Below are 19,123 nucleotides of genomic sequence, written 5' to 3' on the forward strand. Positions count from 1 at the left end.
AACTTCATTAGAATCGGGCTTGTATATTATAGGTCAAACAGATTGCTGAGTAATTGGTGTGAGAGAATGTCAAAGTTTTGGCAGTAATTTTCAGTAAATTGTCATACTGACCTAAACTTTCCCAACCAGCATCTTTTTGACTTTAGCATTCAATGTAACTCACTGTTTTCCCTCCATCCTCTCACTTCCCTTATCAAATGCTGTCTCAGACTTTAAGCCTACCCCATTCTCGTGAATTTCTCTCATCACCGTGAGCCTCCTATCCATTCTTGTCTCTTACTCTCCAGTGCCTGATTGAAATCCATTCCTAATGCTCTTTCTGACCTCTTGCTTTCTACGCTTACTGTATGTAGCTGTAAAACATCTCATTTTTCATTTTGCTTCATTTCCAGGAAAGCAAGAGATTCTCTGCCAACATTCCGGCAGTTCTTCAGCTCAGCATTCAGCCTGACTCATGTCAGCCTGGCCTCCATGAAGGTTCCTCCTGATTGGCTTCGGTGAGCAAAATGCAGTACTGTAATGCCTTTACAAAAATATCTAACCCATCCAAATTTACCGTTGTAGTAGCAGTATTGCATCTTATTTAATGAATACAAGATCTCAGACATTTCTACAAAATTAAGGCAACAGTTAAGGGGGAACAATGAACATCTGTCACATTAAATTATTACTTGACACATGTAACATATGGCCGTGTAGTAATAGTTTATTTAGTAATAGTTTAATGACTATGAAGAAATTAATTGCCAATAGGCCATATAATGGATGCATCTATATAAAACCTAGAAGTAACCTGTGGAACAAGTGATAACCATTAATTGCAGTATATGATGGTAGATCGTTTACAGCCATATAATGATATCAAGACAATTTTAAGAGAACTACAATTTTATGGTTTTAAATCCAGCGTGATTATGAACAAAATTTAGTCACTCAATGTGTAAGTTGTATGCTCACTTACTGTGCAGTGAATCCATAACGTTAAAGTGCCCAATACATAAGTTATAATCATCTTTTTTTGTCATATCTCACATATACTGTATAAAGACGAAAACTTAAAATTTGTTTCACATTGCAATTTGGGAATTTCCAAAATTTACATTTTTCTGTCTCATAAAATCACATTGAAAAGCAAAACTATGAATCACAAATTTTAAGCTTTCCTTATAATGGCCCTGAGAAGACTGTCCTAAGAAGCTTGACCGTGCTGGGTGCACAGCTGTTAAAAGTGGCACAAAACGCTTATGTTAATAACACGTGGGAAGTAGAAGGTGGAAGGGAATCTGTTTGACTGAAGGAGCGCGAAGATCGCGATGACTAGTAGAAATGTAAATGAGACAAAAAAGACATGTGGGAGCATTTCAGACTGAAATGCAAGGCTAGCACTGTGACGTGTAATTGTAACACAGACCGAGCCAAAGATGGCCAGGAGGAAGCTGTGAAGGACCCGAGACAAGGTCAAATTAGCATTGTGCAAATCAATGAGATTCACGTTAATGTAGCTTAATAACAGAGAGAGAGGGTTAGAGCTCGGTTTAGTATGATTACTATCAAATTTGATGCTTATTAAGATAGTGACAACTACAGATGTGACCATAATTACTTCATACAGCGTGCTTGTATGTTTTTCTCTGTGTAGGTACTCTGTGATATACAGTCAGTGTAGAACAGTAAGTGGGTAGAATTACAATCACTTAGGTGAAAAACATGTCAAAGGTGGCTAGAGGTCTTAAAGGAGGTATGGAAACTTAATAGTATATATTTCCCTAATAGCTTAAATTTTGTGTCCTTTTTGTGAAAGAAAATTAAACTAATAACATCAATCCTGGCGGCATGGTGGCGCAGCTGGAAAGTGTTGGCCTCACAGTTCTGAGGACCCGGGTTCAATCCCAGCCCTCCCTGTGTGGAGTTTGCATGTTCTCCCTGTGCCTGTGTGGGTTTTCTCCGGTTTCCTCCCACATCCGAAAAACATGCAACATTAATTGGACGCTTTAAATTGCCTAGGTGTGATTGTGAGTGGAACTGTTTGTCTCTTTGTCCCCTGCGATTGGCTGGCAACCATTTCTGGTTGTCCGCCGCCTCTTGCCCGTTGACAACTGCGATAGGCTCCAGCACTCCCCCGACCCTTGTGAGAATAAGTGGCTAAGAAAATGGATGGATGGATGGATGGATAGCAATCCCTTCTCTCCCCATCCCATGTCATGTGACATCAGAGGGAGAAGTGTGACCAAATTCACTTGCATAACCTGTGTGGACAAAGGAATGTACTGTACTCTAAACTGTAATAACGCTTATTTTAAATATTGTGCTGTCAGGTGTCATCTGTCACGATACGGGGCTCAAGGGTGGACCCAAATGCACGACTCCAGAGACAGCAGACAGTACAGAGGAAACCTTTATTCGGTCCGAGGTCTGAGATCAGGTAGACAGTCCAAACAATCCGAAGTACCAGTACGGATGGGCTTACGAGGATGGTCAGTGGACAGGCGTGGGTCGGTGCACGGAGATCAGAAGTCAGGAAAGCAGGAGTGCGGGAACGAGGCATCAAGAGCAACGATCTAGCGGAGTATTTGTCGTCCCCCGGGTCCTATATGTACTGGGTCTAATCAGTGGTCATGAGGCGCAGGTGTGCGCCTTCTGATTAGCTGGCCACGCCCAGCCCGGGCTGGAATCCAGGAGCATGACAGTACCCCCACCTCAACGGCCGGCTCTGGACGGCCCAGGAGCATCAGGGTGAGCCGCGTGAAAGTCCCTGATGAGGGAGCGGTCCACGACGAAGCGGGAGGGGATCCATGAGCGCTCCTCTGGGCCATATCCCTCCCACTCCACCAGGTACTGGACCCCCCTTCCTCTGCGGCGGGAAGACAGTAACCGGCGCACAGTATACACCGGCCCCCCGTCGACCATGCGGGGGGGGGGGGGGGGGGGGGGGGGGGGCTTGACTGGAGGAGCCAGCGACGAAGTGCGATTCGGTCTGCTGACGTGGAACGTCGGGTGCACCCTCATCGACCTGGGCAGTTTCAGTGAGACGGCAACCGGGTTAATAACCTTGGAAATCGGAAACGGGCCAACGAACCTGGGAGCCAGTTTGCGCGATTCCGTCCGCAGCGGGAGATCCTTGGTGGAGAGCCACACTGGCTGTCCCACTCTGAACTTTGGTGCTGGCCTCTTCTTGCGGTCCGCTGCGGCCTTGTAAGCGCTGCTCGTGCGCAGCAATGTCCTCCCCGCTGCTTCCCAGGTCCGTTTGCAGCGTCGCACCACGGCCAGGGCCGACGGGACCCCGGAGTCTGTGGCCAGTGGAGGAAACAGGGACGGAGGATAACCGTGCACGACATGGAGTGGAGCCATACCTGTTGAGGTGGAGGGTAGAGAATTGTGGGCATACTCCACCCACTTGATGTGCTGGCTCCACGTGCTCTGGTCCCTGGAGGCCAGGCATCGAAGACCGGTCTCCAGCTCCTGATTTATCCTCTCCGTCTGGCCATTCGACTCCGGGTGATGACCCGATGTCAGGCTAGCTGACGCGCCGATGAGGTTGCACAACTCCTTCCAGAAGCGAGCGCTGAATTGCGGACCCCTGTCCGAAACGATGTCCCGGGGTAGCCCGTGATAACGGACGACCTCGTCTAACACCAGCTGGGCTGTCTGTTTGGCCGACGGGATCTTTGGAAGTGGCACGAAATGGATCATTTTGGAGAAACGGTCCACTACAGACAGGACCGCTGTGTTCCCTTGGGAGGGCGGCAGGCCGGTGACGAAGTCCAGCGCGATGTGTGACCACGGACGAAAAGGAGTGGACAGGGGTCGCAACTCACCAACGGGCCATTGGCGGGAAGTCTTATTGGCCGCACACACCGGGCAGGCGTTGACGAACTCCCTTACGTCCTTGCTGAGGTTGGGCCACCAGAATCTTTGTTCCACCACTGAACGAGTCTTTGCCATACCCGGGTGACAGACCGTCTTGTTGGTATGGGCCCAGGCGACGACGTCTCCCCGCAGAGATGGGATGACGAAAAGGCGGCCCGACGGACAATCCGCGGGTGGCGGTGTCTCTCCCAGAGCCTCCTTCACCCGTGACTCGACCGCCCAAGTGAAACCGGACACGAAGCACGCCTCTGGCAGAATAGGAGCGACCTCTGATTCCGTGCGCTCCCCCTCGTGAATCCGCGAGAGTGCATCCGGCTTGCCGTTCTTGGAACCTGGGCGGAAGGACAGAGTAAAGTGGAAGCGAGTGAAGAATTGGGCCCACCTGGCCTGATGGGCGTTCAACAGCTTCGCGGTCCTCAGGTACTCCAAGTTCTTGTGGTCCGTGAAGACCACAAACGGAACTTGCGAGCCCTCCAGCCAGTGCCGCCACTCCTCCAACGCGCTCTTGACCGCCAGCAGTTCCCGATCTCCCACGTCGTAGTTGCTCTCTGCCGGGGTCAGCTTCCGAGACAGGAACGCGCACGGGTGGATCCGACCGTCTCTGGGACTCCTCTGAGACAGTACTGCTCCGATTCCTGAATTCGATGCATCCACCTCCACCTGAAACTGGTTATCTGGGTCCGGAACAATTAGAACGGGCGCAGCAGTGAAACTTTCCTTTAGTCTGCTGAAGGCCTCCTGGCAGATCCCGGACCACGAGAAAGTGGTGTGTGGAGAGGTGAGCGCATGCAGAGGAGCGGCCACGGAACTGAAGTTCCTTATGAACTTCCTATAAAAATTAGCAAATCCCAAAAACCTCTGTACTTCCTTCCTGTTGGTGGGGGTGGGCCAATGCCGCACCGCGTCGACCTTCCCGGGGTCCATGCGTATCTCTCCCTCGGCCAGGACGAAGCCCGATGGAACTCACACTTGTCCACATTAACGTACAATTGGTGCTGCAGAAGACGCTGGAGCACTTCTCTGACCTGTCGATTGTGAGAGGTTAGATCTGCCGAGAAGATGAGAATGTCATCCAGGTATACAAAGACTGATCTATTCTAAAACTCCCGAAGCACGTCATTAATGAAGTTTTGAAACACAGCCGGGGCGTTGGTCAGTCCGAAGGCCATCACGAGATACTCGTAATGCCCCGTGGGAGTGTTGAAAGCAGTCTTCCATTCGTCACCCTCCCGAATCCGCACCAGATGATACCCGCTGCACAAGTCCAACTTGGTGAACATCCGGGCTCCTTGAAGGAGTTCGAAGGCTGTAGCTATCAAGGGCAAGGGATACCTGTTCTTGACCGTGATGTCATTCAATCCCCTGTAGTCGATGCAGGGTCGCAAGGTGGAATCCTTCTTCTTAATGAAAAAGAACCCCGAGCCGGCTGGTGAGGATGACGGTCGAATAAGTCCTGTTGCCAGGGACTTCTCGATGTACTCCCTCATTGCCTGTTGCTCCGGTCCTGTCAACGAGAACAGTTTCCCTCTGGGGGGTGAGGTACCCGGGAGGAGTTCGATGGCACAGTCGTAAGGCCAGTGCGGCGGCAGAGCTCGTGCTCTAGAATCCGAAAAAACCTCCCTCAAATCATGATAGCAAGAGGGTACTGTGACTAATTCGGCCGCGGTGCTAAGCTCGGCCACTTGGATCCCTCTATCCTCCCCGGCGATGCCACACTGCTTGCGACAGTCCTCACTCCAAGCCCTAATCTGACCCGTGACCCAATCAATGTGCGGATTGTGTCTCTTGAGCCACGGGCTCCCCAAGATTATGTCACAGTTACACGAATTGAAGACGTGGAGACTTATACGCTCTGTGTGCCTCTCCGGAAAGTCCTTACGTATGGTTTGCGTGCGGTGTGTTACACGGCAGAGGAACTTGCCGTTGGCGGCGTACGCAACCCGAGGACGCTGCGTGGGGAAGGTTGCCACCCGCAACGCTTCAACTATCCGCGGATGTATGAGGTTCGCCTCCGAACCAGAGTCAATGAACACGGTCACTTCGCAGGAATAAGCCTCTGTCCCGACTGTGAGGTGCAACAGTGATCGCTCCGTCTTAGCGCCAGTATACCGCACACTCACCGGCGTCGAGATCCCACTGTCGGGGCGCTTCGGCCGGGTCGGACAGCGGGCGATTAGGTGTCCCAAACGACCACAGTAAAAACAGCGTCCCTCTCGTCGCCGACGTAAGCGCTCCTCCGCTGAGCCGCCCAGCCCCTCCACTTGCATGGATTCCGATGAAGCCAACAACACGGGTGGCCGGGAAGCGGAAGCAACCGGACTGAGACTCTCCTTCTCCTCCTCCCTCAGGCCCTCCATCTGCCTCTGCACGGTGAGGCGCTGGTCCACCTTGAGGGCCAATGCGATGAGGGAGTTTAGCGAAGGCGGATGATCCATGGCAACAAGGTGGCCATGGATCTGTGGGGACAGTCCCTCGTAAAACGCGTCATGGAGGGCCTCCTCATTCCAACGGCTCTCGGCAGCCCGAATCCGGAACTCAATGGCGTAGTCGGACACGCGGCGACGTCCCTGGCAAATTGTCATGAGCGAGGACGCCACCTGGCGTTCCAGAGCCGCGTACTGGAACACCTGGGTGAGCGCACAGACGAAGCTCGCCCATGAGCGGCAGATCTTCGAGTTACGACTCCACTCGGTGGTGGCCCATGCCTCCGCCCTCCTCGTCATGTGGGAAATGACGAAGGCGATCCAGGAGCGGTCCATGGGAAAAGCGGACGCTTGCAGCTCAAAGTGCAGATCGCACTGCGCCAGGAAGGGCTTGACGTTACCAGAGTTGCCTGAGAACCGCTCTGGTCGAGAGAGCGGAGTGATGCCGGCACGGGAAGGCACAGGAGCGGCCGCGCTAGCTTGAGAGGCTAGCCACGGTACCAGCTGGGCGCAGAGCTCCTGGATCTGGTGAGTCATACCCTGGAGAGCAGCCTCTTGCTCGCCCAGGCGTTTGCCCTGCACTTGCAGTGCACGGTGGATGGCTTCAGAGTCGGCTGGGTCCATGTTCTGGCTAGATCGTTCTGTCACGATACGGGGCTCAAGGGTGGACCCAAATGCACGACTCCAGAGACAGCAGACAGTACAGAGGAAACCTTTATTCGGTCCGAGGTCTGAGATCAGGTAGACAGTCCAAACAATCCGAAGTACCAGTACGGATGGGCTTACGAGGGTGGTCAGTGGACAGGCGTGGGTCGGTGCACGGAGATCAGAAGTCAGGAAAGCAGGAGTGCGGGAACGAGGCATCAAGAGCAACGATCTAGCGGAGTATTTGTCGTCCCCCGGGTCCTATATGTACTGGGTCTAATCAGTGGTCATGAGGCGCAGGTGTGCGCCTTCTGATTAGCTGGCCACGCCCAGCCCGGGCTGGAATACAGGAGCATGACATCATCCTCTTGCCCCTCGCCCCCAACGAAAAGACAGCTTGCTAGAGTTTCCAAACATGGCTGTTTTTTTTTTTTTATTATAATACCTTGCATTGCTATCATATAAACAACAGTTATCTCACATAAGCAACACTTAGCACCCTAAAATGATGTTTAACAGCTAATTTAATATGCATAAAATCCCAGTTAATTAGGATGTCATAGATTAAAATGATACAAAGCAGCGGGTGGGGGCCAGAATTTTGCAAGCCACAAGAACCCAAGCTATCATATACTGCTACTTTTGTCAGCTGTACAACTGTAGCATTGCTAGATTATTTTCATTCACTGATTTAGTATGATGAAAAATGAGTACTTTATTACATGCAGTTTGATTGATTGAAATGATTCAAACACGACTGTGAGTGACACACATCCTCACAAGCCTCATGAACCCAAGCAGTTATCATGGTTGCTTTGGACTCTAACATCAAAACAACAGCTATAGAATCCGTAAATTATTTTCAATCATGCAGCCAGCTTCTCGCAATCAACCAGTGACAGGGATGCCGGGAAGGTGGGCAGTGGGGTTTGCGCGCGCGCATTGCCGTAAGTAGTAACATATAAGTGTTGTGTGCTTACACATACATATACATCCATCCATATTCTTAGCCCCACGATGGTCGCAGGAGTGCTGGAGCCTATGCCAGCTGTCAACGGGCCGTAGGCAGGTTACACACATGCAGACATGGGGAGAACATGCAAACTCCACACACGGAGGTCCGGGATTGAACAGAAGTGCCACCGTGCCGCCTTATAAAATATGTTGTTGCTTATACAGTACCAACCCTAGAGGATATAACTAAGCGGCTAATAACCAGTAATGATTAAATGCGTGCAAATTTCCCCACTGATGAACGAGCCTCAACTGTGACAGCCTCAGCTTTATCCTGTCAGGTTGACCCCACGGGAGGTTAAGGAAGGAGAAATTTGGGTGTGTTTTCTCAGTTAGGTTGCAAAACATGTTGGCATCTTGGTTTAGCTAGAACGAACGGTCTGTAATGCTAAGCACCTGCGACGTTAGGGGCGGGGTCAAGGATGTTTCTTCCGTGTTTGAGTGTGAAAGCCGGCACATATCCATATTTTGCTTGGATTTAAAAAATCTTCTTTCTTTTCTTTTTTTTTTTCAATTAATGTCCAAAATATATGTAATAATAATATTACTTCACATTGGAGGGTTTATTGTACATGTGGATTTTCGGGAGCGTATTCCTTTAAGTTAGAACCTTGGATGAGTGTTTATCATTGTAGCTCATACTAACTTTCAAATGATATGCTACAGAATATTAAATAAATGGACTGGTGTCTAAATTGAGGATGCAGATGGAATCTCCTGTGTTGGTTGGCAAGGAAGGATCACAAAATGTGTTGCAAGATAAACTCTGTGAAAACTGACTTCCCTTACAGACACGGACTTCAATATTACTGTTGCTCTGTTTAGGTGCTCAGTCTGCTGTTATCACACAGACTAAAAAAGGAAACTCACACAGTATCAAGAGCTACATAAGCAAAGCAAACTTCCAAAAACTGAAGCGATTGCGTGCTGTGAATGGATTACAACCAAAATTGGCAGAGCAGACTCCCCTCTTCAAAACTTCTTTTAAGTACCTCATCATATAGCATAACAACAAATATATGCCCCCCCCCACACCGCCTCCCCGCATAGCTGAAATAATTTTGTTTTTAGTGTGTTATCATTAAGTGGACACACAATAATAAAATGAGAAAAATAAAAGTGACCAACTAAAAGTACCGGTACATAAAAGCATTCCGTTATATAATCTGTGTGCATACACAATATATGACACTATTTACTTTTCTAAACACATATTGGTGAAATATCATGTGAGGAAGTATGAAATGAGTTGGACTCAGGACCAGTTCACGGTGTAGTTTGCCTTTTGCACAAAGTTAGCTGGGATCGGCTCTCGCACTCCTGTGATCTTTGCAACGATGAGTGATTTGGATAATGGATAGATGGAAGTACCTTGTCCTATAATCCTTGTGGTTAGAGGTTTTAAATGTTTTGTAAAAGAAATAAATAAAAAAGGATGTTCATATTTTCAATGTCAGTCAAAGAGCCTTACCACTCCCTCCAATCAGAGAACTCAGAGATTCAATTATGTTCAGCTGAATGACACAAGTACAGTATATAAATGACATTGTCGGGCTTTATGGGGGCTCAGATTGTGAAAGACTGTCCCTTGACAAAATACTGTGTGTTTGGGTTTTTGAATGGAAAAGAATTTATTCATGTGACTTTTACAAAATGTATTTTCGAGTGTAAAATAATACAATGTCTCTAAATCCCCCAGTGAATCTTTAAGATTTTGTAATGTATGCGTTTCCCTCCAGAGCCCTGTTCCTTGGCCTTTCTAATAACCCCCATATCACAGATTTGCAGCTGGATATCAGCGCATGTGAGGTATGCGCTCTCGCGGTCCGTGTTGCAAAGGCTAGATTGATTTGTCTTCTTGTTGATTGATGCCTATGTCCATCATATTATGTTCCACTTCTTTCTGTCTTTTCCTGACAGTTAAGGTCTGCAGGTGCTGGGGTTATTCAGGAACTTTTTCCAAGAGTTTCGTGTGTCGGGACTTTAGATATCTCCGATAATGGTAAGGCACACTCAAGCTCAAACTGCACATATTTCTCCCCGAGGGCTTTGGTATCCCTTGTACAGGAGCTCTAACTCTCTTATATAAAATTTCCAACTGAAGCACACCATTCAAACTTTCACATACCGTTAAGAAAATCTGGAAGACAAGAGTTGTCTTTATTTGGAGTCCGGTGAATTAATTAGATTTTTTTTTTGTTTGTTTGGATGGAATCTTAGTCAGATGTGAAATTATCTGCAATCTAAACTCAATTTCACAAACTGCACTTTAAAAGTATGAGAGTGTTTGTCAACAAAATAGACAACAGCATCTAAGATATTCCAGTTCCATTGACGACGTCATCAACCAAACACAATTTAAAGGTCATTGTCGTCAAATGCATGATTTTTAGTGTTATTAATGAAAAAACGGCAGCCGGTTTGGATCCATCCGTTTTTTCACTACAAAACATGATTTTGATGTATGTGGCTTTTTGTAACCCCCGCCATAAAAATCCTCTCGAGCGATTTGTTTTCGACAAGAAGCAGTAAGTGACGTACAGGGCAGTAGCGCACTCAGGCAGGCTTGTAAGTTTCTATTAGTTTTACCTGCAGGAAGGTAGCTCTTTGTCCTTTGCGTTAGCCAAAATACCAGCTCATTGTATTGCTGGATATTGCTTGAACACTCGGGAGGATGGATTTGCTATTCATACTTTTCAAAAAGACCCAGTTCATCTTGAAAAATGGATTGCACAGGTGCAAAGGACGAGAGCTTCATGGGTTCCTTATGACAGGTAGGTGTGTATAAAGCTACTAAAAAAAATAATAGTTGGGGGCGGACGTAACCCGTAAATCAGGGGTGCTCAATCTGTCGATGTGCCACTCTGGCTGAAGCCGTGATCGGCAGACGCGGCGGCGCCAGGGTGGCTCGGACAGGGAGGCGGTTTGGCGGGCGGCATTGTTTATCACCGCCGTGGAGGTGGATCAGACAGGGAGGCGGTTTGGCCGGGGCGTCATCGTCACTCCCGGGCGGGCATTGTTTATCACTGCCGCAGAGGTCGATCAGATGGGGAGGCGGTTTGGCTGCGCCGCCACGAAGGTGGATCGGGCGGGGCGTTGGTTTCACCGCAAGCGGTCTGGCCGTGATCCGCATATCATGTAAATATAGCTCGAAATTATGGGATAGTATTGCCCCTGGTCACTTTACTTGGTTGTGAGATGTTTTCTTCTTCAAAAAGAGGTTCCATGTCAGAAGGGGCGTTGGGAAAATCTGAATATCTCTGTTGTTCATCTCCCATAGTAGGTGGCACAGTATGTTTTCAATGACGAATGTCGCGGTGTGACGTCACGGACAGAATATGCACCCAATATGGCTACCACTTTGCGCATGGATGACACGCTCACCGCTCATATATATTTTTTCGTATGGACATTGAAGTGAATAATGTTATATGTATTTTTCTTTAAAATATCTATTTTAGAATGTTTATAGGAATGACACTTGACCTTTAACTTTCTCACAGTGCAGGGTTCAGCAACTAGTTTTAATGAGTGGCCGACCGTTTGCAATTACTTGTGCTGTGATTGAAAATTAAAGGTGGAGTTTACATTCGTGAAAAATGAAACTTTTTGTCATACATATTAAAACTATGTGCATGACCTGACAGAACAATAGTACTGTATTAAAATATGATGTTTTCAACCATTTGCACAGATGCACTGTGCACACGCCGCCTCATGGGAACAAACAATAGGCCCTGCCAAAAGAAGATTATTATAGTTTCTTGTCTGAATTATTTAACTCTAGTTAACAAAAAAGTTAAAAAGAAGTTATTCAATTTTTACGATAAATCATAAGTAAACGTTTATCAAGGTATCCAAAACCCAGACGGCTACTAATGGCTAAGAAAACCACCACGGGTGTTACTTCACTATTCTCACTAGGGCATCATGCATTGTTATTTTTTTAAATTGATTGTACATTCCCCAAAATAAAACATAAAACCAGTAACATTTTGTGTTTGACAATAATCCATCATGAATAAGTCATGGCAGCAATTCGGCAGCCTTGGCATGCTATGCATGTGCATGAGTAAGTGGTGAGGGGCAGAGACACGCTCAGGCGAGGAGTGGAATGAGTCTACATTCAAATCTTTCCAGCAGTTTGAAAACTGTCTACTTCACCTTTAAATTGCACGTAAATACTGTCCCAATTTCACTGGGGAAACTCCCAATTCCCAATCAGGCTTTTTCATAGTACCACATGAGGTTTGAGAGCAAAAAATATTTTCGGAATGTGAAGCAAGATCCAGTCAATTCTCCCACTTAGAAATCATGGAGGGGTCTGAAATTTTCCCCGTAGGTGCATGTCCACTGTGAGAGAGATTATCTCAAAAGAAAAATCCAGAAATCACAATGTATGATTTAACAATTTATTTGTGTGATACAGCTGCAAAGAACTTCATCCCTACTCTGAAGCATGAGGGTGGTAGCATCATGCTTCATGTGGGACAGGACGACTGCACTGTATTAAGTCGAGGATGACAGCAGCCATGTATTGTGCGATTTTGGGGAACAACCTCTTTCCCACAGTCAGAGCATTGAAGATGGGTCATAGGTGGGTCTTTAACATGACAATGACCCGAAGCACACAGCCAGGAAAACCAAGGACTGGCTCCATAAGAAGCATATCAAGGTTCTGGCATGGCCTAGCCATTCCCCAGACCTAAACTCAATGGAAAATCTTTGGAGTGAACTGAAACTCCGTGTTTCTCAGCAACAGCCAAGGAGTAGGCCAAAATCCCTCCTGCAGTGTGTGCAACGCTGGTGAACAACTACAGGAAACGTTTGACCTCTGTAATTGCAAACAAAGGCTACTGTACCAAATATTAACATTGGTTTTAACAGGTGTTCAAATACTTATTCGCAGCTGTATGTCATGGTCCTACCGGTCCAGCCCTGACTGTGCAGGTCCCCTGCACACCTGCGCCTCATCAGGTATAATGAACCCAAGTATATATACCCAGCGGACGGTCTGGCTTTGCCAGATCATTTCCATCCATGCCTCGTTCCCACACTTCCACATTCCTGATCCTGAACCCCTGTGTACCGACCTCCACCTGTCCTGCGACCAACTCCGTAAGATTGATGCTCCTGATACTACTGCTTGCTCTGACTGACTCTCCGGCATTCAACATTGGAACAAATAAAAATCGTCCTTTAACTACCTTCCTGTCTACCGAGTCATGCAGTTAGGTCCGCCCTAGCATTCTGGTTATGACAGAACGATCTGGCCACAACATGAACCCAGCCGACTCAGAAGCCATCCGCTGCTCATTGCAGATCCAAGGCAAACGCCTGGCCGAGCAGGAGACTGCTCTTCAGGTGACTAACCAGAAGCTTCACGAGATCTGTGCCCGATTAGAGCCATTGTTAGCGACGCTAACGCCACACCGACTGCGGCGGCCACGGTTCCTTCCTCAGTCCTGGTCGCTCCAACCACCCTGCAAGATCTCAAGATCGACCAGGGGCTAGGGACAGGTGGACGCGTGACTCGAAGGTTAGAAGGGTGCGTCCGCCCCACAGGTTTCCCTGCTGCCGACGTCCATACCCGCGACAGACCCGATGTAGGTTGAGGGACTTGATGGTCCAACAGAGGAATGACTGCGACATCGGCGAGACAGCCGATGCTTCTACTGTGGGTGCCTGGGTCACTTAGTAGCCCACTGTCCGGTCAGGCCTAAGCGCTCCGCCCCCAAGATCACGACTCCGGTGAGTGTGAATTGCACCACGGCGGGATCGAGTCGAGCACCGCTTCGAGTCACCTTGAGCACTTATTTCGCCACAGCCTCCATTGGCTCAGGATCGGATGCGAAACTGATTAATCCATGGGTATTTGAGGCCTTGGGCGCTGTGACTTTTTAGATGCAGTGGTTCCGCAACGCATTTGCGGCCAATGGTAAATTCCTTTGCCGAGTAACTCACCGTACGCAATCTCTCAAGATGACATTTCCGTACGCTCACACCGAGAAAATAAGTTTCCATGTATTCAACTCGCTGAGCCGCGATGTCATCTTGGGCAGTCCCTAGCTTAAACGACACAACCCACACATTGACTGGACCACTGATCAAATCAGGGCATGGGGCGAAGAATGTAGTAAGATTTGTTTTGGGACTCTCGATGAGATGAGTTTACAGATCGCGACCGTCGACCTACAGGACTCGAACTCCGTACTGGAGTTACCATCAGTGTCGTCCTGTTATCAGGACCACAAGGAAGTTTTCCCAGAGGCAAAGGCCAAATCCCTTCCACCACACCGCCCGTACGATTGTGCTATCAAGTTGTTGCCCGGCACCTCACCCCCTCAAGGGAGGCTCTTTTCATTAACGGGATCGAAACACCAAGCCATGAAGGAGTGCATAGAGGAGTCGGTAGCGGTAGGACTCATCCGACCATCATCATCACCGGCTGGAGCAGGATTCTTCTTTGTTAAGAAGAAGGACACCTCGTTACAGCCTGTATTACAGGGGACTCAATGACATCACCATAAAGAACAGATACACTCTTCTCCTAATTGCTACCGCATTCGATCTGCTTCAAGGGGCCTGGATCGTCACCAAGTTGGATTTACGAAATGTGTACCATCTGGTACGCATCAGAGAAGGGGACGAGTGGACAACGGATTTTAATACACCAACAGGCCACTACGAGTACCTGGTGATGGCGTTTGGCCTGACGAATGCGCCAGCGGTGTTTCAGAATTTTATTAATGATGTGCTATGTGAGAGACTGAACAAGAACGTGTTCGTCTACCTCGACGACATTCTGATCTTTTCCCTGGACAAAGGTTCCCACATCGAGCACGTCAGGAAGCCTTACTTCAGGTCACTTATCTCAAGATGGAAAAGTATGAGTTCTACCGACCTTCCTTCACAGTCTTGGGATTCATCTTGGCCGAGGGACAGATTCGCATGGATCCCAGTAAGGTCGACTCGGTTCTCCAATGGCCCACTCTCACCAATCACAGGGAGGTGCAGAGGTTCATCGGATTCGCGAACTTCTACCTCAAGTTCATCAGGAACTTCAGTTGCATTGCTGCCCCCTTGCACGCCCTCACTTCACCCCACAACTCATTCGAGTGGGACGGGACCTGCCAGGAGGCCTTCGATAGACTGAGGTCGAGTTTCACCACAGCTCCTATCCTCACCATGCCAGATCCAGAGAGGCAGTTGTGGTGGAGGTGGATGCATCGGACTCAGGAATGGAAGCAGTACATTCCTAGAGGTGTGCAAAAAATGGAAGAATTCACACGTGCGCCTGCTGTCGGCAGAGCAGAATTATGATATGGGCGATTGCGAATTACTGATGGTCAAAACGGCGCAGGAGGAATGGAGACACTGGCTGGAGGGATCACAAGTGCCATTTCTGGTTCTTACGGACCAAAAGAACTTGAAGTTCCTGAGGACCAGCAAGAGACTGAATGCCAGGTACTCTTTTTCACTCACTTTCAGTTCACGCGGTTCTTTCGTCCAGGCTCAAAGAATGGTAAACCAGATGCACTCTCTCGGATCCATGAAGGGGAGCGAACGGAGCCCGTGAGTGTTCCGATACTTCTTGAGGCCTGCTTCGTGTCCGGGTTCACCTGGGAGATCGAGACATGGGTAAATGAGGCTTTGAGGAACTCTCCAGGGCAAGCCGCATGTCCTCCCGGCCGTCTGTTCGTGGTTCCTTCGCTACAAGGAGACGTCATTGATTGGGCCCTCACAAACAAGACTGTCTGCCACCCTGACCCGCTCGGTAGTGTAACAAAGGTTTGAGTGGCAAAACCTCGGAAAGAACGTGAGGGAGTATGTCAACACGTGCCCGATCTGTATGGCCAACAAGACCTCTCGCCTGCGACCTATGGGTGAGCTACGACCACTACAAATTCCCTCTCGTCCCTGGTCACACATTTCCTTAGACTTCGTTACTGGTCTACCCTGCTCCCAGGGAAACACAGTGGTACTCTCAGTCATTGATCGGTCTTCTAAGATGGCGCAGCTACTACTAGACAAAGTGGTATGCTATCATGGCCTGCCAATGGATGTAGTTTCGGACAGGATTGCAATTCGTGTCTCGATTCTGGAAGGAGTTCTGCACCCTCATCGGGGCAAAAGTAAACCTCACTTCAGGTCATCACCCGGAGTCCAATGGCCAAACAGAAAGAATAAATCAGGACCTGGAGACCGGTCTACGCTGTCTGGCGGACCTGGGAAATAGCCGGAAAGACACTAATACGCATGGACAACTCCTACAAATCCGCAGGGCACCGGCGTTCAAGGTGGGACAACGCGTATGGTTGTCCACAAGGGATCTTCCGCTGCGGACGGAGTCATGCAAGCTAGCTCCCAGGTTCGTGGTTCCCTTTCCTATCACTAAGCTCATCAACCCTGTCGCTGTTTCTTTGAAACTCCCCAGATCGATGACGGTTCATCCCACGTTCCATGTAAGCCGGCTTCGACCAACTCGTCCATCACCATTAGTCTCCCCCAGTCAAGCCCCCTTGTTTGATAAAATCCTAGATAGAATGATTCTAAGTTGTACAGTATAAACACATGACAAACTATGATCCCAATGCACTTTAAGGGTGTTTCAAAAGCTTACAGACATCATTTAAAGACACAGTCAACAGCAACCAGGAATCAAAGCTTCCAACCATTTAGTCTTGTATCTGTGCAGACGTGTTTCCTACTCATCCAACTACATATAGAACATGTTTTTGTTTGTTTTATTTTGTGTTGTTTTATCCGTGTCAGAGCCCACTCGTAAAGATGGAAAAAAAAAAGGCATTTAAACATTTTTGTTGTATTCTGTGTAGTATCCTCCAGTATTCTCAAAAGAGATCATGATCTATTCCACTTCCGATCTCGAAATTCTAGAATCACGCATGACCACAGGTGATCACACGTGGTCTCACAAAACTGAGGTGAGAGAAACACTTCTGGATATGCACCGATCTTTGCCGAGTGTTACCAACGGTTGCCAGAGCCTTGAAAATTGGCCATGACGTTAAAAAAATGGCTTGCTTGAGAAAATACTTATTGCCATCTGAAGAACCCACTTTTATACAAAAAAAAATGACAGACATTTTTTTTCTTCCCCCTTTTACTGAGCTAGGGTGCATCTTGAATAGCTACATTCCACTCCATGTCAAAATTAAAAGCGTCATGATTTGGGACACCAACCTTCGCCGTATGAAGAGTTTTGGTTGTAAATATTGAAAACTTTCACTATTTAACATTGTCGGCCCGACCTTTATCAGACTAAAACCAAAATAAATCCATTCTTCACTCTCTTCACACCGCAGGATAATCTTATGCCATACTCTTATAAAACATAAGATTGTCTGGTGTTTGATGGCCTTGGTCAGGAAGGGGCAAAATCGTGAAATAAAAACAGTATTTTTGTTTATCGGACCTATGAACCATGATGTTCTTTCCCAAACAGACTGAGTTAGGAAAAACAAAGGTACAGTGTATTTTAAAATCCCTTCATTTTTGCAGGCTTGGACTCTGACTTGCTAGCTGTCATTCCAGCATTTTCCAGACACCCCTCCCTCAAACACCTGATGCTGGGGAAGAACTTCAACATCAAGGGAAGGTGTGGACCTCGTCAGTAACGAGCAGTCCAGATGGTGAAGATCATAGCAATGACAAATGGTTTTCGTTTTTTTTTTTCCCCTATCTCCTCAGGGTGCTGGATGAAATACTCCAGAAACTGGTTCATTTGGTTCAAGAGGAAGAGTGTGTGAGTTGGATTATGTAACATTCCACACATGCATGCACACAAATCTGCAGTGGCTTCACTGACAAAATGCACATCCACACTAGAATATGCTAATTCAGGTATTGATTTTAACCAGATGTTCAAAAGGGCACAGAGATGACCTTGTCACAATTTATATAGTCGTGTCCACATTGTATGCTGCAAAATACAAACTCCCTGCCATGTATATACGTGATATCACTATGCATCCAAACTGTGTTGTTGTTGGCAAAACAGATGATTCATCTGGTCCCATTTTTAATAACCACACTGCCCCACACTACCACCCCCTCATCCATTCCCACGGGCTTTATATCCCGAGTGATGATCATATTGTTTAAGTATTTACTACAGAGATGTTGACCACACACAAATAATCCTCCTTGCCCATACAGTGTCATTGACCTAATTTCGAAAGAAATTTGATGAAAGGAATATATTCTTACCCAAACTGCATTTTCATGGCTTCTCCCACTTCTTTGTGGCATGTGTTACAACAAAGCTCTTGATTATTTTTGGACCGTTTCCCTGCGGGAAACTGTGTCCATGCAGAGTTTTTATAGGGATACGTGGAAGATAGTGTTCATTGTATTGCAAATGCATTGAACATGCCTTCTGCTAGTCTTTTGGCCTCTCGCAAAATCATTTTCAAAATCAGTTTTTACCTTTGCAAGAAGACAGTTAGCAATTTACAGTAGACTTTCCAATGATTTTATTGGCCTAATTGAACTGGCCGATAATTGTCATTTTTTGCTGATCGGCCAATTAGTTTTGATGTCATAATTCGCCAATCGGCCATGTTATTGACTGTTCCAAGAAAGACATTTATTCCATGTTGCTGACGTACAAAGTATGTCTGAATCCAAAAAACAGTTTATATTTATATCGAGTGGAACCTCAGAGTTTGAACATAATTTGTTCTTGTGAAGTGTTCAATGTCCGATTTGTTCATCCTCCTAAACAAATTTTTCCATTGGAAATAATGTAAATGAGTTTAGTCCGTTCCAAACTGTCAAATAGTAAATTCCCGTTTTAATTCCCATTTATGTGATAACATGGACACCCTGCATTTAAACAATAAAAATGAATAAACTTAAAGCAACTTAAATGTGTATCATTTACCTTTTTGGTGGCGGTGCAATGTCAGTGGAGGGAATTGAAAGGCAAGGAAGGAAGTGTTAGTCACCCTCAATGATTTGACTGCTTAATTCTTAAGTAGCTTCTCTATTTCTACTATTATCTGTGGACTTTGCTCTGTACTTCTAGTCACTCCTTCGGCAATACTAGCTGCATTTTATTACATTTTTATTCTTTAGGATAATCGAAATAGTTGACTTAGCCATATGATGCTAGCAATAACCGTAACAAACTCCCACCCCATTTTTGTACT

General features: G+C 47.2%; 1 protein-coding gene across 12 annotated transcripts in view; it reads left to right on the forward strand.

Annotated features, from left to right (window-relative positions):
* Nucleotides 1-19,123, forward strand: part of carmil3 (capping protein regulator and myosin 1 linker 3) — a 140,964-nt gene that overhangs the window by 80,573 nt on the left and 41,268 nt on the right. For all 12 annotated transcript variants that reach the window (XM_061839763.1, XM_061839758.1, XM_061839764.1 and 9 more), the window contains exons 16-20: nt 393-497; nt 9,689-9,758; nt 9,870-9,951; nt 17,472-17,568; nt 17,661-17,715. In XM_061839763.1, the coding sequence (XP_061695747.1) occupies nt 393-497; nt 9,689-9,758; nt 9,870-9,951; nt 17,472-17,568; nt 17,661-17,715 (409 nt within the window). The remainder of the gene's footprint in view (nt 1-392; nt 498-9,688; nt 9,759-9,869; nt 9,952-17,471; nt 17,569-17,660; nt 17,716-19,123) is intronic.

Source organism: Syngnathoides biaculeatus, chromosome 13 (assembly GCF_019802595.1).
Source record: "Syngnathoides biaculeatus isolate LvHL_M chromosome 13, ASM1980259v1, whole genome shotgun sequence".
Lineage (NCBI taxonomy): Eukaryota > Metazoa > Chordata > Actinopteri > Syngnathiformes > Syngnathidae > Syngnathoides > Syngnathoides biaculeatus.